Source organism: Mustelus asterias, chromosome 15 (assembly GCF_964213995.1).
Source record: "Mustelus asterias chromosome 15, sMusAst1.hap1.1, whole genome shotgun sequence".
NCBI lineage: Eukaryota > Metazoa > Chordata > Chondrichthyes > Carcharhiniformes > Triakidae > Mustelus > Mustelus asterias.
The window spans coordinates 73,025,821-73,052,530 of record NC_135815.1 but is presented as its reverse complement, the minus strand read 5'-3'; the positions used below and the strand labels follow the sequence as shown (position 1 = coordinate 73,052,530).

General features: G+C 39.5%; 1 protein-coding gene across 1 annotated transcript in view; it reads right to left on the bottom strand.

Moving 5' to 3' along the window:
- The window catches only part of igf2r (insulin-like growth factor 2 receptor), a 175,573-nt gene that overhangs the window by 61,504 nt on the left and 87,359 nt on the right, over nt 1–26,710 (bottom strand). Inside the window, exons 15-27 of the mRNA XM_078230119.1 lie at nt 24,970–25,114; nt 22,785–22,962; nt 22,164–22,279; nt 18,818–18,968; nt 17,561–17,737; nt 15,200–15,298; nt 13,859–13,960; nt 12,233–12,407; nt 11,579–11,749; nt 9,543–9,686; nt 6,475–6,653; nt 3,684–3,771; nt 1,950–2,165 (exon numbers count right to left, since the gene is read on the bottom strand). Of these exons, the coding sequence (XP_078086245.1) occupies nt 1,950–2,165; nt 3,684–3,771; nt 6,475–6,653; nt 9,543–9,686; nt 11,579–11,749; nt 12,233–12,407; nt 13,859–13,960; nt 15,200–15,298; nt 17,561–17,737; nt 18,818–18,968; nt 22,164–22,279; nt 22,785–22,962; nt 24,970–25,114 (1,941 nt within the window). The remainder of the gene's footprint in view (nt 1–1,949; nt 2,166–3,683; nt 3,772–6,474; nt 6,654–9,542; nt 9,687–11,578; nt 11,750–12,232; nt 12,408–13,858; nt 13,961–15,199; nt 15,299–17,560; nt 17,738–18,817; nt 18,969–22,163; nt 22,280–22,784; nt 22,963–24,969; nt 25,115–26,710) is intronic.

Below are 26,710 nucleotides of genomic sequence, written 5' to 3'. Positions count from 1 at the left end.
TCACTCCATTACTTTGTTCCTTCTTCTGCACAACTCTTGGATCTCTGCCCTCCTCCAATTCTAGCCTCTGGCCCACTGCAATTTTCATTCCTCCACCAGCTGCACAGCCTTGCCTTCGGCTGCCTGTACCTCAGGTTCTGGAATTTCCTTCCCGAACCCTTTTTCGCTTCTATGTTATGTTGTTTAAAACTTACCTCTGTCAAGCTTTTGGGGTGTCGTGTCCTGATAGTGTTATATATTGTTTGATGACCCTTCAAATGGAGCACTTTGGGATGCTTTACTACTTTAAAAATTACTATATAAATGCAAGTTGTTATTGTTGCTGGACAAGGTCCTTAAGAAAGCTGACATGGTTGCAGAAAGTGCAAGTGATGATGGGATGTTGGGTAATAACCTCATGTCATCATTATCACCTGGAATTAATTTGTTTGCTTTCAGGGAATTATCAAAATTTATTTTATTCCCCCAAATTGGCCAAGGGTTTATTTTCCTCTGCCAAGAGATTACATGGCTGCTGGTAGGATGTGAACACTGGACGTCGTCAAGTTTACCTGGTTGCAACATAGCTTAATGGGGCAGATTCAATATGGCAGCAGATCTCTCTCCGCCCATGTTTCTCGTGTATGTAAAAACAATTTAAAAGGCACAAGGTGACATATAGTGGAAACGAGCAGGAAGTTCCTAAACATTGTATGGTCAGAGTTCAAATAATCTGATTAGATATTCAATAAGCAAACCTTTTTGCTTACTGATGAATTTGTACTGGGTGGGTGGCCTAAATAATGACTTAAATCCTGTGTTATCTACAAGAAAAAAAATCTCTGCAATGATTTCAATTTAGTGAATCTGGATTTCATGGCGGCTTATAAATTCCAATTGGATATAACCACAGATTCCGTTAGGGATCAGCAAAAATAAACCAAGGAGCACTTTGTATAGAAAGACAAAATGTTGAGTGCTTTCTAACATTTGACTTTGTCCATATTGCAAGCTGCTCTGCTCACATTGACACATACAGAAAGTTACTTGGGAACCCTGTAGCTACAATATTATCCTCTTAAGGCCACAGATCACTTGGATATCTCAAGTGGTAAAATCACATGAAACAAGAAAGGGACAAAAATTTATAACAACACATTTTTACCTCAGTATTAGGTGACAAGGACCCCACATTACAAAGGTGAGATGGAGCAGCTAAAAAGAACACAATTTTGCAAAGAACGTGACCTTTGTAAAACTGATAAAAATTGGGGACAGTGATGAATATACAGTGGCAAGCACTGCTGCCTCACAGCACCAGGGACCTGGGTTCGATTCCCGGCTTGGATCACTGTGCGAAGTCTGCACATTCTCCCCGTGTCTGCGTGGGTTTCCTCCGGGTGCTCCGGTTTCCTCCCTCAGTCCAAAAGATGTGCAGGTTAGGTGAATTGGCCATGCTAAATTTTCCCTCAGTGTACCCGAACAGGCGCTGGAGTGTGGTGACGAGGTGATTTCCACAGCAACTTCATTGCAGTGTGAATGTAAGCCTACTTGTGACTAATAAATAAACTTTAACTTTACTTTATGGTTATCAATCTCAGGCAACTGCCAACATCTCAACAATTACTACTTTGGTCACACAGCTCTGCATTACCTTTAGTTTTCTGCTAGCAAGCTGGTATTGCAAAATGTCAGTACTACCGTTACTGTTTTACTAACAAGTAGTCTGTTGGATTTAAACAAGCACTGCTTAATCAAGTTAATTTATGCTATAAACTACCAAATGTTTTATAACATACTCTTCAAGAAGCAAGAGCCCTCTCAAGGGAAGGTCAAGTGGATTTTAAAATAAATTGCTTGCCTCCAGTTATTTAATTAAAGCACTGATTATGTCAAGAAAAACCTGGGCACATAGACCTCTTAAAAGAAACATTGAATTATATAATTTCATATCGAAAGGGGAAACATACCTGCTACCTTCGCGGAAGGAGGCTTTAACTTTTTCTGACATGCTGATACGGAATCTTCCCGACTGGTTGAAGTAGTTCCACAGTCAACGCTCAACTGGTCACAAACTCTGAAGTAATATTCATATTCATCGACCTTCACCATCTGATCTTTATTGGCAAGTGGGTGCAAATCAAGCACATAACCATATTTGGGATCCTTAACTTGACAGTTTGCACCTTGAGAAGAAAGCATGCTCATGGTTAAAATGTATTGACTTGACAATTAATATTCCAAATAAAACCTGTCCAAGGCAGCTAAAATAATTTCTCTAATGCTTATTGGAATCACTAACTTTAATACATCGAGTAATTCCACCAACTTTAAGGAATGATTTTTTAAAAACAGGTACTTTTTAAATGTTTTTACATGGGAGAAAAGGTTATAATGAGTGTTGAGTGGGGTGACTCAAGAATTGGTGCTGTGTCAACTACATTTTGTAATTTACATTAATGACCTGAATTCTAAAACTCAAAGCAATTTTTGGACCTTGGATTCAAGTGGTCCAGGATCTAGATGGGCAGATCTCAGAATGGATTTAAAGGGAAGCAGTGAAATCTGAGGAAGCAGTCCACAAATTAGAGCAAGCTGGACAAAATGAACAGGTGAGCAAACAGTCAGATGAAACTTAATGCAGAAAAATGTAAGGATTGATACCCAGGAAGGAAAATATCTCAGTCCATGAATGGTGCCGAAATTGCAAGGATGAAGTTGAAGATGACATTTTTTGTAAATGTTAAAATGTCCAATCAACGCTGAGCAGCAAAATTCATGAAATGCTGAGCTATACAATCAAACAAAAGAATACAAGTCTGATGAAGTGCAGCTCCAACAACACTCAAGAAGCCCTTTAGATTACTACCCTTCCACAAACATTCAATCCCCCCACTACTGATAAACAGTGACAGCCGTGCACACCATCTCCAAGATGCACTGCAGGAACTCACCAAGGTTTCTTAAGCAACACTTTCCAAACCCACAACCACCTAGAAGGACAAGGTCAGCAGATACCTGGGAACATCACCACTAGGAGGTGTCGCTCCAAGTCACTTACCACCCTGACTGAAATATATTGCCATTGCTTCACTGTCACTGGGTCAAAATCCTGGAATTCCCTCCCCAAGCAGCACTGTGGGTGCAGCTACACCTCGGAACTGCAGCAGTTCAAGAAGGCAGCTCACCACTACCTTCCAAAGGACAACTAGGAATGGGCAATAAATGCTGGCCTAGCCAGCAGACATTCACATTCCGCAAAATGGAAAAACATAAAATCAGGGATGCTCAAGAGATCAAAATTTGCAAATAGATATGAGGTTAGTGGGGGCTGCAGAGGATTACAGAGACAGGAAAGGGACAAGACTTTGGAGATATTCAAAAACAAGGATTTTAAAATCACATCATTGCTTGACCTGGGGGGGGGGGGGGGTGTTGACTTTTGGCTTAAATATACAAAGATTGGTTTAACCTCAGACTGTTGCACAAACGATGGCTGCAAGCTGATTAAAAAGATATCGTGGAAAGCCAGCACAAGCTGGCTTTGACCTTTAATTTAGATACCTCCTGAATGGATTCTGAAGATTCCCTATGGCATGGTTTCCTGATGGACAAGAATGAATAGCCTATACAGGCAGAAATACAATTAAACTATTGTAAATTATCGCCATGTGCTTCCCAGGTCCATCTATATCGTCAAATACCTTGGGCTCTACGAATTGGACATGCAGATGGAGTTCTCCACACAAAGAGAAATTCACACTCATCCTTTTCCTCAAATATAGGGGACCCCTGCAGGGAGGAAGAGAATACAGTTATTATCCTAAATTTCATAAACAAGATTAATCTCACTTGCGTCAATGGTCACTAAAAAGCTATCAATTTTCTTCTTTAACCATATACAAAGGTTACCTGTAGTGGAAACATACAGAATTAGAGACTTCAGTTATGTGCAGAACTTATAGAAGCTCACATTGTTTTCTTTAAGACTTGAGAAGGTTAAGGGGAATTTAACAGAACATTCAAATTAGGAGGGGTTTTAAAGGAGTCTATTAGGCCAGTAACACATGTGCTCAGATTTAAGGTGATTTAATAGGTGATCTCAACAGTCCCAGCAGACTGGAAAGTGGTAAATGGAACCTGTCTAAAAAAAAGGGAAAAAACGGAGTTACAGACCAGTTAGCCTAACATCAGTGGCAGGGAAAATGCTACTGTCTATTAGAAGGGATGTGATAACAGCACGCTTAGAAAATATCAAGTCACTCGACAACATCAACATGGATTTATGAAAGGGAAATCATGTTTGACAAACCTACGGTAGTTTTTTTGGGGATGTAGCTGGCAAAATAAAGAGAGCAGAACCAGCTGATGTGGTGTATTTGGATTTTCAGAAAGCTTTTGATAAAAGTCCCATATAAGAGGTGAGTGTACAAAATTAAAGCACAAGATTGGGTGTAATATACTGACATGGAGAATTGGCTAGCCGACAGGAAGAAGAAATAAATCAGTCTTCTCCAAAGAAGCAGGCAGTGACTAGTGGGGCAGCGTACAGATCAGTGCTTGGGCCTCAGCTATTCACAATGTATATCGATGATTTAGATAAAGGAACCAAATATATTGGGTGCACCTTGACAGTTGATCAGCGTGGTGAGCCGGGAGGATCGCATGTGGGGTCCGGCGCGAATCAGATTGCTATCTTCCCAGCCCTGTTTTACTGGCGAGAACAAAGATGCGAAACTCACTAACACAGGACTGCCTGGATCTGCAGACAATTAGCGGGTCCGGCACAGCTGCTTCCCCCCTCCCAGATGCTTCCCACCCTCGCTGGTGAGATATCACACCGGCAAGAATCACTATTGCTCTGCAGTAGTGGGGACCAAGCGCTGGAGGGAATTGGAGGCCATTGAAGCCCCGGTGGTCAGCGGCATAGTTGGGTAGTGCCCACCTGGCACCCTAAGTATGCCAGGGCAGTGCCAAGCAGATGGGGCCTGAGTGGGGCCTGCAGAGGAGGTCATGATGCAGAGGACTCATCAGGAGGGTCCTGATGCCCCGATGGTGGCTGCCCATGTCAGTGTAGACGGTAATAGTATCATTGCCATCAAGGGGCATCCCGGTTCACAAGCAGGTCGGGTCTATGCAATGGTGCCCAAGCACTCTGCAGCTGGCTTCACTAGCGTATTTGATCCCCTACCCCACAACCGGCACAAAGTTCCCAGTTGTCAAAAAAATTGACAGTGCCAGAAGATTGCAATGCTGAGCATGGAAGACTCCCATTTTCTTACCATTATGACACTTAAACGTTTTGGGAAAGCTCGGCCCAAGTTTTCCAAATTTGCTGATGACATGAAACTTGGTGGGAATGCAAGTGGTGAGGCTATTAAGAGGCTTCAAGGTGATTTATCGAGTGGGCAAATACATGGCCATTGCAGTATAATGCAGATAAGTGCAATGTTATCCACTTCAGACAAAGAAACAGAATGGTTGGTTATTATTTAAATTAATAGGTTGGGAAATGTTGATCATGACTGATCTTTAATGCCAAATTCCCATGCTTTCCCCATATCCCTTGGCACCTTTAAAATATAGAAATCTCTATTTCACTTCTGAAATAAATTGAGTAAGCACGGGAATCCAACGATCAGCCACAATCATACTGAATGGCAGAGCAGGGCATTCAAAGGGCTGAATGACCTACTGAAAATTACCTTAAAAACAGAAAATAGGAGAAGAGCCAGAGGGAGAAGAGATGTTTTTAAAACACAGCAAGTTGTTGTGACCCAGAATGCATTGCCTGAAAGCTCAGTGGGAGCAGACTCAATAATACCTTGAAAACAGGAATTGGATAGACTTGAAAAGGAAAGAATTATAGAGCTACAGTGAAAGAGAAAGGCAGTGGAAACAATTAGATAGCTCTTTCAAAGAGTTGACAGACTTAATGGGCCACAGAACCGCCTCATGTAACTCAAATACCCTTCCTCAAAATTAACAATAAAAGGAGGAGTGTACAGAGGACAACAGTATTAAAAGGATTAAAATCATTGAAAAGAAATACACTTTTAGACCAGCAAATGAACCAGGATGATGATCCATAGAGTTTTAACCAGTTTAATTTCAGTAGTATCTTTGCAAGTCCCTAAACCATAATTGTCATTAACCCACACCAGGATTTTTTGTGCAAGTTAGTGGTGTTCGGAAGGAAATACATTACAACTGGTAAACAAACACTAATGCAGATCTGGATAGCTTGATTCAGAGATTTAAGCACAGTCTTGGGTTCCTGAATGTCAGAGACCCACAGGACACAAGTACTTCAAACAGCGACAATAAGATCAGACCTTCCCAGAGATCAGTCTCTGGCGGTTAAGAGCAAACGATAGCTCCAAGTTGAATTATTCACTGCATATGAAAATAATTGTGTATTTCTTGCAATGATTAAACATCGTTAACATGGCCATAAGTCTTAATGTATTTTTTTTTTTAAAAAGGCAAACTTACTGAGTTTTCATCACATTGGAAGAGAATACGTGTAGAATATTGCTGATGGTCATTGCATTTATCACCATTCAGATATACAATACTGAGGGAACCATCAGTCCCAGCCCGTGGACGCATCTGAATGTAACCCAAGTTCTGGCTTTTATCAGCATATTTTACACAAGATCCGATAGCACCACCTGTAGAGCAACATAATTTAATTTACAATCCATCCTTGTGTTTCCCTCAAAAGGTTTGAGATCTTTCAGAATAATTGCTTGTATAAAGCTGGTGGAATCTGCAGATCCCAGATGGGTAATCTGTTTGTGACAACCATTAGTTTTTGCTGCACAGAGCCATAAGATAATAGGCATATAGGAGTATTGCATATTCTATCATTAATATAAATGTAGCCTGCTCTCCTCCCCTACATGGGCAGAACTGGGCAGAAATCACCAGACATTGGGAGAAATATATTTCAAAATTATTTGTGCTGCAAGACTTCTCGAAAAAGACCATCTTTCTTTGGACACTAAGAGCCTGAAAGGTGGGTTACTCATACAATGAAAGAAGAGAATATCCAAACATATCAAAACAAATAACAGAATAGAGGGATAAGCAGTAAGGATATAAATGAAACACACTTCAAGAATGTGGAAGATCAAATTTAAAAAGGTATGTGCTACGCTGAGGAGCCACATCCAATACAGTAACAACCTGTATTTATATAGTGCCTCTAATGCAATGAAATGTCACAAGATGCTTTTACAAACTCTTACAAAACACGACAGTCACTGAGGAGATTAACCAACTGGTCATCTGGCTTCTATCAAATTGAAAGAAACACTGGTCAAATTGGCAAAGATTAGTGGTAGGTCAAATTTTAACAGCAAAAAATAACTTATAAATAAAGGGGGAGAAAGTTGAGTATGAAGAAGCTAGTGAGTAACAAAAACAGATGGCAAAAGTATTTAAATAGGAAAAAAGCTAAAGCTTTTGATCCTCTAAAGTGAGTCTGAGGAATTAATAATGGAAAACAAGGAAATAGCAGAAACATTGAGCAGATGGCTTCACTGTACAAGACTTAGAAAAGTTCATAAAGATACTTGAAAATCCAAAGCGAACAGGAGGGAGGATCTTAAAACAATCACTATCGCTAGGAAGAAGTGCTAGGAAAACTATTGGACCTAAAGGCTGACAAAGTCCCCAGGACAAGATGGCTTGCAGCCAAGTGTTATTAAAAGAAGTGGCTACAGCAATAGTAGATGCATTGGTTATAATGTACCACAATCCTTTAACTCTGGAAGGTTTCCAGTGGATTGGAAAGCAGCTGACGTAACACCTTTACTCAGGAACAGAGGGAGACAGAAAGCAGGATACTACAGGCCAGTTAGTCGAACATCTGCCATAGGAAATTGCTAGAATCCATTATTAATGAGGTTACACCAGGATATTTAGATCAGGCAGAGTCAACATTGCTTTGTGAAAGGGAAATCATGTTCAACTAATTTATTAAAATTGTTTGAGGAATTAATAAGGTGGAAAAAGGGGAACCTGTAGATATGGTGTACTGTACTTGGATTTCCAAATGGCATTTGATAAGGTTCCACTTCCACAAGCTAAGATTACATGGTGTAGAGGGTAACACATTAGCACAGGTAGTGGATTGGTTAGCTGACAGGAAGCAGAATAGGGATAAGTGGGCCTTTAGCAAGCTGTAACAAGTGGATTGCTATAGGGATCAGAACCAGAGCTTCAACTATTTAGAATCTACATCAATGACTTGGATGAAGGTATCAGATGAATGGTAGCTAAATTTGCTGATAATGCTAAGATAGTAGGAAAGCAAGTTGTCAAGAGGAAAAGTAAAGTATATTTATTAGTCACATGGCTTACATTAACACTGCAATGAAGTTACTGTGAAATTCCCCTAGTCACCACAGTCCGGCACCTGTTTGGGCCAATACACCTAACCAGCACATCTTTCAGAATGTGGGAAGAAACCCACGCAGACATGGGGAGAATGTGCAAACTCCACACAGTGACCTAAGCTGGGAATCGAACCTGGGTCTCTGAAGCTGTGGAGCAGCAGTGCTAACCATTGTGCTACTGTGCTGCGAGGAGGTAGATTCTGCAAATAGATATAATAGTGGGCAAAAATTTGGCAGATGGAGTATAATGTTGGAAAATATGAATTTGTCAGGTAGAATAGAAAAACAGTACATTTCAATGGGGAGAGATGACAGAACTCAGTGGTAGAGGGATCTGTGTGTCCTTGTACATGAATCAAAGTTAATTGGCAGACATAGAAAGTGACCAGAAAGGCAAATGGAATGATGGTATTTATTGCAAGGGGAATGGAATATAAAGTAGGGAAATTTTACTGCAGCTGTACAGGAAATTGTACAGAAATACTGTGTACAGTTTTTGTCTCCTTATAAAATTGTTTGAGAAGAAGTGGAGCAGAGAAGGTTCACTGGACTCAGGTTTAACATGTTGGGCCAATATCCATTGAAGTTTAGAAGAATGAGGGGTGATCTTATTGAAACATACAAGATTCTGAAGGGGCTTGACAGGGTGGATACCAGAAGGGTGTTTTCACTTATGGGGGAGACTAGAACTAGGGATACAGTTTAAGAATAAGAGGTCTTCCTTTTAAAACAGAGATGAGAAGCTTTTTTTTCTGAGGATTACCAGTTATGTGGATTCACTTTTTCACTGTCTAGGTCATTGAATTTATTCAAGGAAGAGTTACAAATTTTTGATTGACCAGGGAGTCAATGGGGTGTGGGGGGTGCAGACAGGAAAGTGGAGTTAAGACCACAAACCAGAGCAGCTATGGTCTCATTGAACGGTGGAAAGCACCTGAAGGCCTACTCTTGCTCCCAAGTTCTATATTCCTATAATAAGCCTAAATACATCAGGCTACCTTCTGAAAACGAGAAACTAACTTTCATAAAGACTAATGTTTCCAAAATTGTTATTCCTATCAGCATTTTACTGCACCAGAGTGTTACACTGCATTAAGAAATAAGACAAGTTATTTAACAATGAAAACAATGAACTTTACTCCATCTTTACACACTGACCTGGGCAGCCCTCAACTGGAGGTAAAGGTTTACAAACATTCAGATAAAATGTACGCCTTTTTCTATCTTCGGCTGTATCTACTGCAATCCAAGGATCGCTGTCTCTTGCAAGGTCACTTAGGTCATATTCATTGCCTGCTGTGTCTGAAACAAAAAAAAAATCAAACCATGTGATACGGGGTGAATTTACCAAACATCTCTGATTCAAAGAGAAATGTTTTATTTATTGATCAACATCACATTGCTTTCCAATATAAACTGATTTTTGTGCAATCAAATTGCCAAACAGAGATTCCCACTTTAGTTCAGCGGTGTTTCTACACGACTAAACCACACTTTTCACAAGATACACAAATGCTTCATTTCCTAGATTTTGCAATAAGGGTGTTGAGGTGGCTCAGTGCTCACCGTTATTATGGACTAAACTGAACAGCAACTTTCAGCATGCTCAGAAGTGCAGAAAACAGGAAGGTTTTGAACAAATTGGTCCTCCACAAACTTTGCTATACTGACATCTTGCCAAGAGATTTGCTGCTAAAACAATGGTGAAGTACCAATATATAATCACTAAACACACCAGTAAAATGTAGGGCTTGGCCACCCAATTATGAGCTATTTTTAATGTCATGCCAAATCATTACTTACAAACAACCTTTCGAGCACCGAAAATCTACTTTTAGAAACATGAAATTTACTCAGATTTTTATAGTTGGAGTTTTTTTTTAAAAAGTAACTTTTGAAAAGATTTTTGCCTCTTCTCTCAGTCAACGCCCTCTTTCTTTACATGATTTTATATTGGTTCTGGTTTAAGACTACTTGTCTGAGTGAGGATTCTTCAATCATATTTTGTGATGTCACATTAGTGCTTGCCCACCTCATACATATCTTGGAATAGCTGGACCTGAAAGGGATTTCTAATCACCACAGGTTGCCACACAAGAGCCCAAAGCCTGTGAGCAGCTGTTACCAGAGTGTCATTCGCTCACGGCTGACAGCAAAAATTGGACCAGAACGTGTACATATTCAGTACACTAGGAAAATTTTGCCACACAATCTGGTAGCAGAGTTACAGATCAGTCACTTCCATATGATATTTTTGCATTCCCATCAACCATGATATTCAGTGTGCATCTTTAAAGAGTTAGAAAGCTGAAGGTGGAGGAGCTAATATTTTTTCCCTGGCAAGCAAGCCATACCCATTAAGGGGACAACGGCCTTGGCACAAGCATGCAATAATATTTGACACGTACACTATTGATGCACCATTAAACAAGTCACCCAGTTTCACAAATATCCTTTGAGATATTAGGCCAGTCCACTGCCACATTTTATAGGTATCCACGAATTATGGAGGACTGTTTCAAGATATTGTCTGTTGAGAGATTTCAAAGCAGTTCTACAAACAAAACTTTACAAGCTATGGGTAAAGTTTATTTCCAAATAAAATCCTCTGGTGAAGTTTGTTAAAATATGCACACTTTAAAGTTCACGAATACAAGTTACAGGTCTAAGAGCAGTTCTTCAGTGTATGTCAAGCTGCTCAGCCCAAGGGGAAGCACATAACCCATGTTAGTGGCCATTTGCTAGCTGAATTTTCCAATGGGACAGTACAGCATAAATGTCAGGCATTTCCCAAAGGGAGCCATGAAACTGGCAATTCACCAGATCAAAGACAGGCGTTTATATGGTCATCCCTCCCCACTCCATCAAGATAGATTAAAAAACTGTAGAGAATAAAATTTATTAGAATTCGCTGTGACCCAAATCCCAGAATAATTTTAAGCATGTATTCTCCATCCATTATAATAAATTGATTTATTAAACATTGCAAGAAATAATTGACAGCAGCTCATCAGATCCTTGTATTTGCAAAATGTTGCAATACTTAAAGCGAGTGCACATTTGGTCAATTTGCAATGAAGAAAACCTCAACAAACCAAGTACCTTTTAGATGATTTGAACTGTTCAACTAGCAATATTTAATACCTACTACAGCAGGCTACTTGGTTCTACAGGATTAAAAATCACTGACTTACCACTGACAAGGCAGTTCACAGGAGCTGGAAAACAAGCCAATGCAGTATAAAATTCAAAGTAGGTGTCATGAACCTGTGCAGTAGCGCTAATTTCTTCTCGCAGAAACTTGAGCTTCCCAGGATACGTGTTAGCATCACAGACAAAACGGATAATAAATGTATCGCGAAGTCCTGCAGGTTGTAACAGTAACATTTTCAGATTATGGGAATATTTACACCACATGTAAAATACTAAAGTTCTCAACTATACATCTTAGACATAACCAAAAATTCCTCTTGGGTATATTCAAAAACAGGGCTGTGAAAACCAGCACATTTAATTGATACAAAAGTTTATTCATACAGAAACATACAGAACCTTAAACAAGTAAAGCTGAATTTCTAGTAAAACAATACATTGAAGGAAATGATAAAATTTGTAACAAATGAATGTTACCCACTAGAAACTGATCAGCTACACACGCCCATGCCAGCACCGTTTTAGCCACATGTACTAATTGTGTAGAAAGGACCAGAAGGTTATGGAGATGGGGTTAAAGAAAGGGTAGAGAGACTTGTATTGAGCATAAACACTCATGGACCAAATTGGGCCACGTCGCCAGTTTCAATGCATTCTATATAATGCTCTGCAACTCATGTCTGAACATGCCCTACCTGAACGTACTTGCAGTTCACCCTTGTACATGAGAGTTATAAAACCATCAGTGGAAACCTGCAGTGATGTTTCCAATCCAACTGGACGATTCGGTTTCTGTCCATCTATTTCGCATCCAGTTGCTGGCTTGCTGCCCACTTTCCCACACTCTTTTACACCCTGACAGATGTTGAGCTTTGAAAAAAAATGGAATAATCTAGGTTATTAGACTACAATAGATACAAAGTGCAAGAAAGATTGTCACGTTAAAAACCTGATCAGCCTTTCTCCACAAAGAAAATCATTAAACTAGCTAGAAAAATAAATTAGAAGTGTGGTCTATGAAACATGACTGAACGCAGTGAGAGGTGAACTAAAAGCAGAAAATGCTGGAAATACTCAAATATGGCAGCATCTGGAGAAAGAAACAGTTAACATTTCGGGTCAATGACCCCTGAGCACTCCTAGATGGAAGAGCTATTAGTGAAGGCAGGAGTAAGTGGCAGGTGGGGAGCATTCAGCAAATAGCTGCTGCCATTGGTTCTATAGCCAGTGTGATGTTACCACCAAATACCACTTTCCCTCACTCCCAGCTTCCTGAAGAGACCATTTCCTATTGCGAAAGATGCAGTAGTGTTTTTTTGGGCAACATATTAATGATCTGGACTTGAATATCTAATACATTTCAAAGTTTGCAGTTCACACAAAATTCAAATGCAATGAAGGAGGAGGATAGCAAGAGACTTTAAGAGGACAGACTGGTAACTGACACGACATATGAAATTTAGTGCAGAGATGAGTGAAATGGTACATCTGGTAAGTAGAGAAAGGTGAGTAAATATTAACTAAAATATACAATTTAAAGGCAATTGAGGGAGAGACACAGTGGATTTATGTAAAATGTATGAAGTGGAGAGTTACTCCCCAGTTGCTGTGCTACTTCAAAAGTTGCCCAAGAATAGTATCTCACCAAGAGATTCTTAAAATGCATGGTATAATGTGAAAGTTGTACTTAACTGATATGTACACACTAAACTCCCATGTCCATTCCAGCACAGGCATGTTTTTAACATCACAAGTCTTAATTACTGCCTAACCACCTTTCTGGCACTGAAAATCAACTTGAATAAATGTGGAGTTTCATTTTTCAGATTTCAATTATAGAATATTTTAACTAAAATAATTTTACTTTATGTCCTTTATTCTCTCCCTCTTTATCCAATTTTTATTTGCTCTATTATATACTCTTTGCACCTGAATGGACAATAAATTAATTATTCCAACTGATACTCGAGTTCAGGCTCTGCGCTCTTTCTTAATGACTCAGTTATACAACTGCTTACCCTCTTCACATGGTCTCAAATGCTTTCGAGAACACACTGCACTACCAGTGCAAAAGCCTTTAGAAAGTCTAGGGGCAAAATGTAATGAACAGCACACTTAAAATCCAGCCCATTTTATTTTAAATTGATTCAAAGAGAGACAGATAAAAATAGAACCTGTCAAATTGTAGCCAGCTGTGAAGAACGCTAAATACTTTGATATTCTTTATCCCAGCCAAACAACATGCTTCAGATTAGTATTTCATATCTTTAATACTTAAAATTATAAATCTAATACAAAACGTCAATGTTCAGTATTCTAACCTTAAATGTTACACGGTTCCCAGTCACGGAGTAACCTGTGTCTGAAGCCAGGGGCAGAAAGTTAAACACAAATCCACTGTTGGGATCTTTTACAGAGCAGTTCTGGAAAGAAAATCATACAGATGCTTCAATTTAGCAACTCATTTTACAAAAGTAAAAAGGGTTTTATAAAGGCACACTTGTTACACACAGAAAAAACATTTCAGCATAATATAGATAGTTATTATCACTAACATTCTGGAGCATCAATACATTTTGGTACCATTGGAATTCTGCATCAAATCTGAACCTCCTAATCATGGGTTACATCAACGAAAAGGTGAATGAGTTAAGGAGCTGCTGGGGAAGAGTTATTTATTGATATGGATTAAGAAAAGCAGCGGATCAGTCTTCAATTTTAAAACGTTAGATACAAAACAATTTTAGTATGACGTCTCAGTCCTGAGTGCAAAGTGTACTTCCAATAAACATCAAAAGTTTCCACTAATCTAGGGCAACTCGGCAAATTTGTGTTTGGATGCAATTTGTGTACCTGTTGCAGATTAATTTGGTACTAGATAATTTTACATTTGAAGTGGAAGCTATGTATCTATATTAGACATAGCCAATATACAAATATTTTAAACATGGATTATTCTTCCACCCACAGCTTTTCTACTTATTCTTGTGGCCGATACAAGAATAGGTAGAGGGTTAAGAATAGACTTATTCCTTTAAACTTCACCTCAATAAAGAAAGCATGCAATTTGGGATGAAAAGAGATGCCTTATGAAATTGAGATCTGTATTAATTAAGGATAATGGGGCAGTTTTATAATAAGAAACTGCATTACGAAACAAAGATTTTAAAATCTGGAGGAGGAGACAGGTGGCTAGCTTCAGAGGGAACTATACATCTTAGGGGTCCAGTTGTGCATGCACAACGATCAATGGTGAAGAATATCAGGATGTGCAAAAGCCTGAGTTGAAGGAGCACCGTGATCAGAGTTGTGGGGCTGGAAAATATTAGAGACAGGAAGGGGAAAGGGCATGGGGGGGGAATTTGAAAATGAGTTTTAAAGTCGAGGTGTTGCAACAATAGGAGCCAGTGTTGGTCTGCAAACACAGGTTATAATGTGAATAGGCATTGGTGCAAACTGGAATTCAGGTGGTTTGCTATTAATAAATACAAAATTCTGAAAGTGTTTAACACAGAATTACACCCTGTAACATTCATCAGGGCAAACATTAAATTCAAAGAAAACTACATTTTCCCAAGAGAGTATTTATTTCATAGTAAGTTTGACATTCAAATCTGTGACTAAAGACTTAAGATTCTTGGTCAGCGCAATTACACATTTACCTCATTTGAATCTTCAGTTGTGATTTGACAGGCTGCTTCAGTTTCCCACAAAAATGTGACCACACAGTCCTTGAGATCAATGAACCTTGGGCCGGTGGACTATAAAAGTACATGAAACCAATTAGCATCACACAAGGAATACTTTGCTATTATTCCTAATATATTGTCACCTAGAGCAACCCTTACACAATTATAAGAAATGGTTTCTATTTATACCAATGGAATACTGATTCGATCTAAAGGATAACTTTGACTTGACACTCCTGCCAGTACTTTGCCTACCAGAAATCTGAATATCTTGTTCATTATTTTCCAAACATGTGACCATCCAAATTGGTGTGCTTTTTTGCCTGTGAAACATTTCCATCCAAACGAGTATAATGATTAGTTTGTGGAGTATAAACTCCTTTTGAAAGCAAGGTGAAATCCCACTAATACCTGCACTGTAGATTCAAAGTTGAAAGGAAGCATTAGAGCCAAGCAGAAATTCGTGCAAATGGGAGCCTAGGTGTTTTGGAAAGTTAGAGATGAAGTGGACGGGTGTTATCTTCAAAACTTTCTACATCTTTCCTAACTGTGCATTTACTATAATGATGCATTACTTAAGAAATGCATTTCAGAAGATTACAATTCATGGACACATTTACAGAATTCAATGTACATTGTTGGCATTTCTTCCCAATTGCAAAATTTACAATTTAGAAGATAATTAAAAATAACAACGTTACTTGTGATGGGATTGTGCAGAGGCACAAGACTGCAATCAAAGCCAAAAATCCATGTCGACCATTGGATTATTTCAAGTAGATTTCGGGAATAAACGCCATCTTTTTCCCAATACTAAAGATATCAGTATTTAGTGTGCGTTAGATTAGCTCAGTAAGTAACCGCAATACAAACCTTTGTAAATTCAAGCCTTGCACTAGAATTTGAACGCATAATCTTAGTTTACACTTTATTACAGTGATGGGCATACATCACACTGGCAGAAGTGGTATCTTGCATATGGATGCTAAAATAAGACTCATCCTCCGTGTACACAATAAACAAAGTCATAGAGTCAGAGGTTTACAGCATGGAAACAGGCCCTTCAGCCCAACTTGTTTTTTTAAACCCCTAAGCCAATCCCAATTGCCTGCATTTGGCCCATATCCCTCTACCCATCGTACCCATGTAACTATTTAAATGCTTTTTAAAAGATAAAATTGTACCCGCCTCTACCACCACCTCTGGCAGCTTGTTCCAGACACTCACCACCCTCTGTGAAAAAATTGCTCCTCTGGACACTTTTGTATCTCTCCCCTCTCACCTTAAACCTATGCCCTCGAGTTTTAGACTCCCCTACCTTTGGGAAAAGATATTGACTATCTACCTTGTCTATGCCCCTACGCTCCAGAGAAAAAAGTCCCAGTCTATTCAGCCTCTCCTTATAACTCAGTCCATCAAGTCCCGGTAGCATCCTAGTAAATCTTTTCTGCACTCTTTCTAGGTTAATAACATCCTTTCTATAATAGGGTAACCAGAATTGCACGCAGTATTCCAAGTGTGGCCTTACCAATGTCTTGCACAACTTCAAAAAGTTGTACAAGATAGTCATGACACTATCCAAAGAATAAGAGTTCTGGCCTAGATTTCTCCCTCTAGTCCAGGAGGGAGTACATTATAGAAAAATACTTTTTACAGATAACACCTCTAGTCATCTATTTTGTTGCTTGTGGAATCTCAATGTGTAGAAATAGGCTGTTGCATCCATTTGCTTAACCATCAGTAAAGTATCTTTCATCATGAAGTGCTTTGGGACATACTAAGGATGAGAAAACGTAAATGCAAGCTCGCTCTTTCTACACACAATGAAGTCTCACGAGGAGCAATGACAGGTCCAGAGTATCTCAATTTGCAACATAAATCAGAGTTCTGAGTTTTACTCAGTCTATAAAAAGTATTTTTTATAATGTAGGTAAAGCTACCTCATCACTTATAACTGTAGGATGATGCCATGTTAGTGGTAAATATATTAAAACAAATTATTTAGAGAAAGATGCATGTTTAAAATCAAGTCTGAATCAGCCTATAGGCAAGTTTAGGATCTTTGGAACATTGGGGCACATATTAATCAATGCAAATAGTAAATAACCAATTGGAAAGGAGGAAGAAAGAGGATAAGATAATGTGGGGGAAGCAAACTAGTTTAAGTTTATTTATTGGTATCACAAGTAGGCCTGTTACTGTGAAAATCCCAAAACTAACTGATGTTAAAAGGAAACCAAGGACAAATCTGCTGCAAAGGAAAGCTCTCTTTCTTGGGAAAACCAGCAACTGGTAAAATCTAACATTAAGAGGTGGCAAGAGAAATTTGCTTACCAGTTCTTTTGAACAACTCAGGTGAATACGGGTAGTATAAGAGGTTAGATGACTATCTGAATCGGTACATGCAGAACCATTTATATATTCCAGAACAATCCGTCCATCTTTTTCTAGCTTGGGACCATTTTTGGCAATTCCCAGATTGCTAATGGATACTTTTTCATAAACTGCATCCTAAAGATAAATCAAACTTTATGTAAGCAATTATACATTAGAAACACTGAAATGTTCCATCATGCTAATATCCACATGCAAGCCTTTGGCAAGTTTGCTGAGCTAGAAGGGAAAATCAAACAGCATTTTCAGAGAATGTCAGAGAAACGAATTGTGCACGGCTCAACTATTTATAACAATCAAAATGGAAGGAAACATCTGGATAGTTGCTATGTTCCAACAGGCTTGAAAAGACAATTCTGAATTCCACTCGTGAGAGAAATGTTTAACATACTAAATCCCGTTACATGAGTCATGAATAATCTGCCAAACTGCACCACAGTTTCGGACGTCAAGCACTTCCAGAAAAGGGTCAATGGAAATCAAGTCAGCCAAGAGTGTGCGGAGAAATTGGTGGGACCGGAGAAGTTCTCATCCACTGATTAACTACTGCTTTTTCAAATTAACAGCAAGCAAAATGCCCCATCAGCTAATAGCATTAAAAAAGTTCTAAACAGCAAGTTAACACCAGATAGAGTTCAATACATTGGTATGAAGCCACAGCATGTGCAATTACTCTTGGTGATGTTCTCTCAACACAGTGCATTTGTTCGCATCATGGTTATATGTTTTTGCAAACTGTACAACAGTTTGACTGATCAGTTAACAGTTTCTGTACTTCCAGCTGACAGTAAGTCATAGAATTAATATTTTGTTGGAAAGTTATTACTGCAATGATATAGCAACTTAAACTTCTCTCATTTTGACCAAAGTATTACTTCCTTCCATTCCAATCCATGATCTAACCATCCATCACGGATCATTGAATGCATTGTTTATCCAATAGACCAAATCCTGCATCACAACGCCTATGCACAATATTTTGGGGAGTTCATTGAACACATTATAAACAGCAGATTCTTGATGTTCACTTTTCCTATCATGGAAAATCTAAACTTGCTCAACTTGAACTGCACGCATATTAAGTTTTGCCAAATACACATTCAGAATGTTGTCCAGATACATGGTTTAAAACTGAAAAACAGAAATTGACAGTTCACATAATGCAACTTGTATTGATATTTATATATACATCCTTACTATTTCTCTTTCATACTGCATCTGGCACACTCCTGCATATCGATCACATCCTTTAACTAGATTCAGAGGTCGACAGACATTGATATAATACTTCTTGTGGTTACTTGATGTTGTGTCCATGGCGAACCAGTTGTCTTCGGACTTTGACAAGCTGAGTGGAAGAGATTTCGAAAAGCACAAAGTAATCAAGTCATTACAACAACTTACACTTGTACAGCACCTTTAACATTGAAACATCTGGCAAAGTACCTCCTTTGAGCAAAAGTTGGAATGTTTCTTTTATAAAATTAAACTTTTATTCTGCAGCATTTTAAATACCAAGATCCAGTGATTGGACAAATACACACTCTCCTGCTCTTCCGCCTGCCCCTCCAAAAACAACCAAATCTCAAGAATTGCAGTGCTACAAACTTTATACAAAGAATTGTTTCAGACAAATACCAATACAATTCACTCGGCAGTCTAATATGTCTTCCAGATGAAACTCAACAGTCAGGTTTAGATCTTACAGACAGCGATGGAACGCTGAGCTGTTTATTGCTGAAGACATGAAAGGATGTGCAGGACTTCAAACAGTTGTTGGCATTAATTTGGAAGCTTGATCACAAAGCAGGCCAACCAGATTCGTGGAAAGAAACAAGTTAGCTTCCATGTTACTGAATAAAAACTGAAATTTGAACAGGAAATTAAGAATGTGCAAACTCGTATTTTTCTCAAACTGAAGTGGCTTGACATGAAACAGTTCACATGAAAATTATATCTAAAGTTGGTTTCACCTGTGGGAACTATAGTGGAATGCTGAATGCATTTTTAAAAATCCAAAATGATCTTTTGTATCGCAGTGGTCCAAGCAAAGGTGATCAGGTAGCAAGAGGGAAATGTCAAGGACCAACACCTGGAATAACTTTCCTTATTTGGACAAAATTCGAGTCAGTTATCAGGATTAAAACATGGGAGTATAAGGTGGAATGCAAGCCCCTCTGGCATGTATTCATGATTTTCATAGATTTTTAACTTTGATTTTTTATGTTCATTACCTCACATCTTCAAGTAGAGTTCTTGACAGCCACTTGCTGAAACCCTTCCTTCAGGATATGGAATAGGCCATTTAGGACTGAGATGAAGAGAAATTTCTTCACTCAAGAGGGTGGTGAACCAGTAGCACAAAAGGCTGTGGAAGCCAAGTCACTGAATATATTTGAGGAATTAGATAGATTTCTTGACTAAAAATGTCAAGGGCTATGGAGAGAACGCCGAGTATGGTGTTGAAAGAGGATGAGCCATGATCATATTGAATTGCGGAACAAGCTCGAAGGGTCAAATGGCCTACTCCTGCTCCTATTGTGTGTTTCTATTTTTCATGATGTGGAGATGCCAGCGTTGGACTGGGGTAAACACAGTAAGAAGTTTAACAACAGCAGGTTAAAGTCCAACAGGTTTATGTGGTAGCAAAAGCCACACAAGCTTTCGGAGCTCCAAGCCCCTTCTTCAGGTGAGTGGGAATTCTGTTCACAAACAGGGCATATAAAGACACAGACTCAATTTACATGAATAATGGTTGGAATGCGAATACTTACAGCTAATCAAGTCTTTAAGATACAAACAACGTGAATGGAGAGAGCATCAAGACAGGCTAAAAAGATGTGTATTGTCTCCAGACAAGACAGCCAGTGAAACTCTGCAGGTCCAGGCAAGCTGTGGGGGTTACAAATAGTGTGACATGAACCCAATATCCCAGTTGAGGCCGTCCTCGTGTGTGCGGAACTTGGCTATCAGTTTCTGCTCAGCGACTCTGCGCTGTCGTGTGTCGTGAAGGCCGCCTTGGAGAACGCTTACCCGAATATCAGAGGCAGAATGCCCGTGACTGCTGAAGTGCTCCCCAACAGGAAGAGAACAGTCTTGCCTGGTGATTGTCGACCTGCAGAGTTTCACTGGCTGTCTTGTCTGGAGACAATACACATCTTTTTAGCCTGTCTTGATGCCCTCTCCATTCACGTTGTTTGTATCTTAAAGACTTGATTAGCTGCAAGTATTCGTGTTCCAACCATTATTCATGTAAATTGAGTCTGTGTCTTTATGTGCCCTGTTTGTGAACAGAATTCCCACTCACCTGAAGGGGCTTGGAGCTCCGAAAGCTTGTGTGGCTTTTGCTACCAAATAAACCTGTTGGACTTTAGCCTGGTGTTGTTAAACTTCTTATTCTATTTTTCATGCCATTGTTGCCAACTTAAGGCATTTAACAATGAATGCACAGAACAAATTTAACTTTGAAGCAGAAACCATTTTTTTCACCAAAGTGCAAAAGTGCAAATCAGATGTCAACTGTCTGGACAGGCTCCCGAGTCAGGGGAGGGAGAGGTGGCCTCTTTCAGAGCATCTCACCTCACTTCCCTCTGCTGTCAAATCAGATCTTCTGACTTCAGGCTACACCTGTACTAATTCTGAGCAAGGTACTGTACAAAAGCCCGTTGCATTGACAGTTTTATATGAATACACCCAAAAGTGATTAAACATTAGAAACTAAGCACTTTTACATGCAAGCTGCATAATTAAAAAGGTGATATACCTGCAAATTTGTCATTTTTTTAACCCGAGTAACTGCTGAGGAAGACATTATTCTAGTCAGATGGAAAAGCTATTGTTTTAGAAGTCAAACTGTATTCTTTAGATATTTAATTAAAATTTTCTTCAAACCTAGAATTTCACAAATGCCTAGATTTAGCAGAATCAAAGATATTTATTAGATGAAACATATCCACCATCAGGTAAAAGAAAGTTCAATTCCATCTAGGCAAGCATTTGCTTGCAGGCACGATAGTTAAGAAAAACTGTAATGGAAAATAGACTTGTGGGTACATCCAATTTATCAGTAGGCAGTTCCAAAACTGTAGCAATGTGTGTGTGCAGAATTGCACTATTATATTATTACTACAAGGGGGCCTCGGTGAGCCTTCAGAACCCGTTCCAAGTACATCAGCACCGTTGCTATTACAATATTTGACTGGATATTTTTCACAAGTTCACAAATCGGAGTTGCTTGCATGATAAAATTCTGTATCTTAAATTGGCTTGGAAAATTCAGAAGTATTAAATTGAATAACTTCAGCTACAGGAAGGGAAGGAAGCAGCCCCCAAAATTGGCAAGATTTCTGTAATTATTTGAAATTGGGAAAGAAATTAAGTTAATACAGGTAGACTTTAATCTGACATCCTGCCACTCTGCGAGAAAAGCTTGTTCCTGAATACAACTAATCATCAATATCTATTTTTGAAGATGGAACATTGAAAAACAACAATTTATGAACTTAAATATACAAATATAAAAATCCAAATGCTGTATTCTCACCTTGACAAATCATACTGTTGCTTTGTAACTGTGTTTGTCACTATACATTCTAATGGCACTTCAGGGCAGGCATATTGAGTGTACCACTTGAAATTATAGGTGTGCTCATCTTCTTCCTAATTTTGAAATACAGCTAAGTTAGCTTCATAGTTATTTTATTCATCACTTAATTCAAATGAGAAAATTTTGAATTCCAAAACAAACTATTTAGGAACCGAGATTCATGAGTTTAAACTTGCCATTTTCTTCCATGTCCTACCCAAATACAGAAAAAAATTATCCTCGTCATAAGAAATGATGTAATGCCATTCTTCTGAAAACAATCATTCTTTCATTCCCATATTCGGATTAGTGGATTACTGCTTTATATTCTTGATTAAATCAATCTTGTTTCTTCAATCACAATTCATCCATTCATAGATTTGCCAAGTTGACAAATTCATTTCACTAATTCTAAACAGGCCCCAAATCCCGATAAACCCATGGTCAAGCTTGCAATTTCTCACCAAGACCTTGAATTGGAAGAAGTCCATCAGGGAACAATAATAAACAGATATCTGTAGCAAAAGGATATAGCGTTGATATGATTTCACAACCTGCCTGAGCAATCTAATAACTGACCTCAAATTCTGGATGTCCTTTGCCTGCATCCCGGTCACACAGGAATGTTATGAGTGACGATCGTTGAGTGTGCTGCCCATTGTTGTATGGTGTCCCATTTGTATAGGCCAGATGAATGATCCCATCGTAGTACGACAATCTGGAGTTGGACACACCCAGGCTCCAAACTTTTTGCTGGCTAAGGGTCAGGCAGAGCATTAAACCACATTGAAGAAAACTGAGATAACCAACTTTAGCCTCATGGCAAATATACAAGGCAGCTAGAAACTTAATGACAGATGGATTTCAACTACTGTTTTTGGCCCTTGCAGTTGTACGAATACTGGGATGGGAGAGATAAAATAGTTTGTGTCTTTCAGGAATAGTAAATATGTAAATTCTATTGCACCTTTAACAGATCAAGGGTGCTGCTTCCCATTTATTATAAAACAAAAGACACCAAGCCAAATACAGAGAGACTGTTAGGACAGATGATCAATGGCTTGGCCAAAGACATAGGTTTTAAGAAGCATCTTTATGGAGAAAAATAAGATGTCGAGGCAGAGAGATTTAAGGTGGGAATCTGAGCGCTTGGGGCCTAGGCAGCTGAAGGCACAGACAACAATGTCAGAGCAATTAAAATCAGGGACACTCAAAAGGCCAGAATTAGAGGTGTGCAGATATGCAAGAATTGTAGGGTCTGCCGAATATTCAAGTTAGGGAGGGGCCAGGCTTTGAAAACAAGGATAAGAATTTTAAAGCAGACATTGCTTAACTGGGAATCAGTGTTTCGTAGCGAGCAACGGGGTGATGGATGAATGGCGTTTGGAGTTCGGATACCAGTAACACGCTTTTGGATAATTTCAAGGTTACAGAGTAGAATGTGGGGAAACTGTCCAGGAATTCATTAGACTAGTCAAGTCTGAAGGTAACAAAGGAATGGATGTGGGGTTTCAGCAGAAGAGCTGAGGCATGGGTGGATACAGGCACTGTTGGAGATGGAAATAGATGATCATAATGATAATGCAGCATTGATTCTCGAGGGACACCAATGGTAACAGTACAGGAATGAGGAGAGAAGTAATTGATTCTGACTCTCTGGCTACAAAAAAAGGTTAAGAATGGAACTAGTTTAGTGCACTCCCACCCAGTTGGACAATGGAGGAATTGGTGGAGGCTGCTATGCTCAACTGTGCCAATGGATGAATTTGAGATTGATGAGAAGCATCCCTTTGTCATATTAAAGGATGCCATTTGTAACTTGAAGAACAACCATTTCAGTGCAGGTCAGGTGAAAACCTGCCTGGAGGGATTTAGAAATGGAATGTGTGGGAATGATGGGCACAATCTCACTGGGAGAGAAACACATTTAATGTCAGTAGGATCTCACGGACATGACAAGTTCAAAGGTGGCGAGATTAGAGACAAACTCAAGGAGGGAACACATTCAGGGCTAAGGTGAGGACTCCGGGAAAATCTGGTGCAGTGAGCTAGCAGGAAGGAAGGAAAGAGAGAGGCGCAGCTCAATCTTATTAACAGGCACAGTGGTTAGCACTGCTGCCTCAGCACCAGGGACTTGGGTTTGATTCCCGGCTTGGGTCACTGTCTGTGTGGAGTTTGCACTTTCTCTCCGTGTCTGCGTGGGTTTCCTCCAGGTAGTCCAGTTTCCTCCTACAGTCCAAAGGTGTGTGGGTTAGGTGGATTGGCCATGCTAACTTGCTCCTTAATGTCAGGGGGACCAGCTAGGGTAAATGGGATAGGGCCTGGGTGGGATACTGGTTGGTGCAGACTCAATGGGCCGAATGGCCTCCTTGCACACTGCAGAGATTCTGTGATTCTAACAAATCACTCCAAGAGCTTCTCACATTTGTCTGAACATGAAGATGGAGGAGACAGCGAGAGGGGTTTAAGATGACAGCTTTCAGTAGAGAAAAGAACGATCATCCCAAGATGATGCTGGTGGCCTAACCAGAACTGACAGTGAAGCAATTACTCCAGACTAACTAAAATCAACTCAATTCTATAATATTTTTATAAACTCAGCGTAAAATGGACTTATACAGCAAATGAAAAATTGTCATGAAGCACTGCCGCTCTATCTTTAGAAAAGTGGCTCAATACTAAACTCCTACATTTACAATATTCAATTCATTCATTCTGCACCAATGCTCAGGAGTTGAGCTATACAAACACTTTGGTTACTTACACTGGATCTTCCTGACAAGCACCAGAATTTGCCTCACAGACTGTCGATACGTTGGCACAGACATTTAAATAAAAATTGTACTTCTCAGATTTAACTTGATAACTGCCATTTTGTTTGGTCAGAGGCGAAAGGTCAAATAAGAAGCCTAAGAATGAAACAAAAATAAATACAAGGCAAATAATAAATGGTTTTAGTTACACGATCTTCTCTCCAAAGCAAGTGGAAACTAAATTGGTGAGCAATGTGCAAATCACTAGAAAATCTGCTAATTGTATGCAAGTATTAAGTTTAAGGATATACAGGCATTAAGTACCTTAAGCACATAAAGAGAAATCTCTGGAACACTAATTAGGGAGCAGACAGATATTTGTAATGTTAATATTCACCATTTAGTTTCAGAATCAATTAACCTGGGGTAGTAGAAAATAGTTTTCAATCTTCACCTTTAGGCAGCCAAGATTCTTTACCCCCAGATAAAAGATTGCAATTGGAGTTACTCCTGTGAAGAATTGCCGAAACATAAGAACATAAGAAATAGGAGCAGGAGTAGGCCATCTAGCCCCTCGAGCCTGCCCCGCCATTCAATAAGATCATGGCTGATCTGACGTGGATCAGTACCACTTACCCGCCTGATCCCCATAACCCTTAATTCCCTTACCGATCAGGAATCCATCCATCCGCGCTTTAAACATATTCAGCGAGGTAGCCTCCACCACCTCAGTGGGCAGAGAATTCCAGAGATTCACCACCCTCTGGGAGAAGAAGTTCCTCCTCAACTCTGTCTTAAACCGACCCCCTTTATTTTGAGGCTGTGTCCTCTAGTTTTAACTTCCTTACTAAGTGGAAAGAATCTCTCCGCCTCCACCCTATCCAGCCCCCGCATTATCTTATAAGTCTCCATAAGATCCCCCCTCATCCTTCTAAACTCCAACGAGTACAAACCCAATCTCCTCAGCCTCTCCTCATAATCCAAACCCCTCATCTCCGGTATCAACCTGGTGAACCTTCTCTGCACTCCCTCCAATGCCAATATATCCTTCCTCATATAAGGGGACCAATACTGCACACAGTATTCCAGCTGCGGCCTCACCAATGCCCTGTACAGGTGCATCAAGACATCCCTGCTTTTATATTCTATCCCCCTCGCAATATAGGCCAACATCCCATTTGCCTTCTTGATCACCTGTTGTACCTGCAGACTGGGCTTTTGCGTCTCATGCACAAGGACCCCCAGGTCCCTTTGCACGGTAGCATGTTTAAACCAAATGTAAATAGTCAGGGTATGGTTACCCATCAATGTTCTCCAAATCCCAACCTCATGGCTAGTGGAAAAATGAAGTGCATACATGGGCCTGGGTTACGTCCTTACTGAAGCGAAGGGAGAGATGGCCTTGGCATTATTGCTTCCTAATAAAAAGTAAAAATCAGAAGCAAAATATTTTGTGAACTGGGTGTCTATTAGTTAGATAATGAAGGAAGTTTGGATCTTCCATTAAGCTTCACGGATGAAATTTACATGATGAATTATTAGATGCCGATGAGGCATGGTCAGAACAGATTGATTGAGAGATAATTTCATAGAAGGATACATCATTGACTTTAACAGATTCTATAAAAATTGCAGGAATTCAATTTGGAGATTCCTTATCCAGTGTTCCCATTTAAATTGCTGGTTTGTGTTGAGGTGTCACGTGTGGAAAGGACTAGTCCTAACTGGCAGTTCTCAGAGACACCCTTTAGG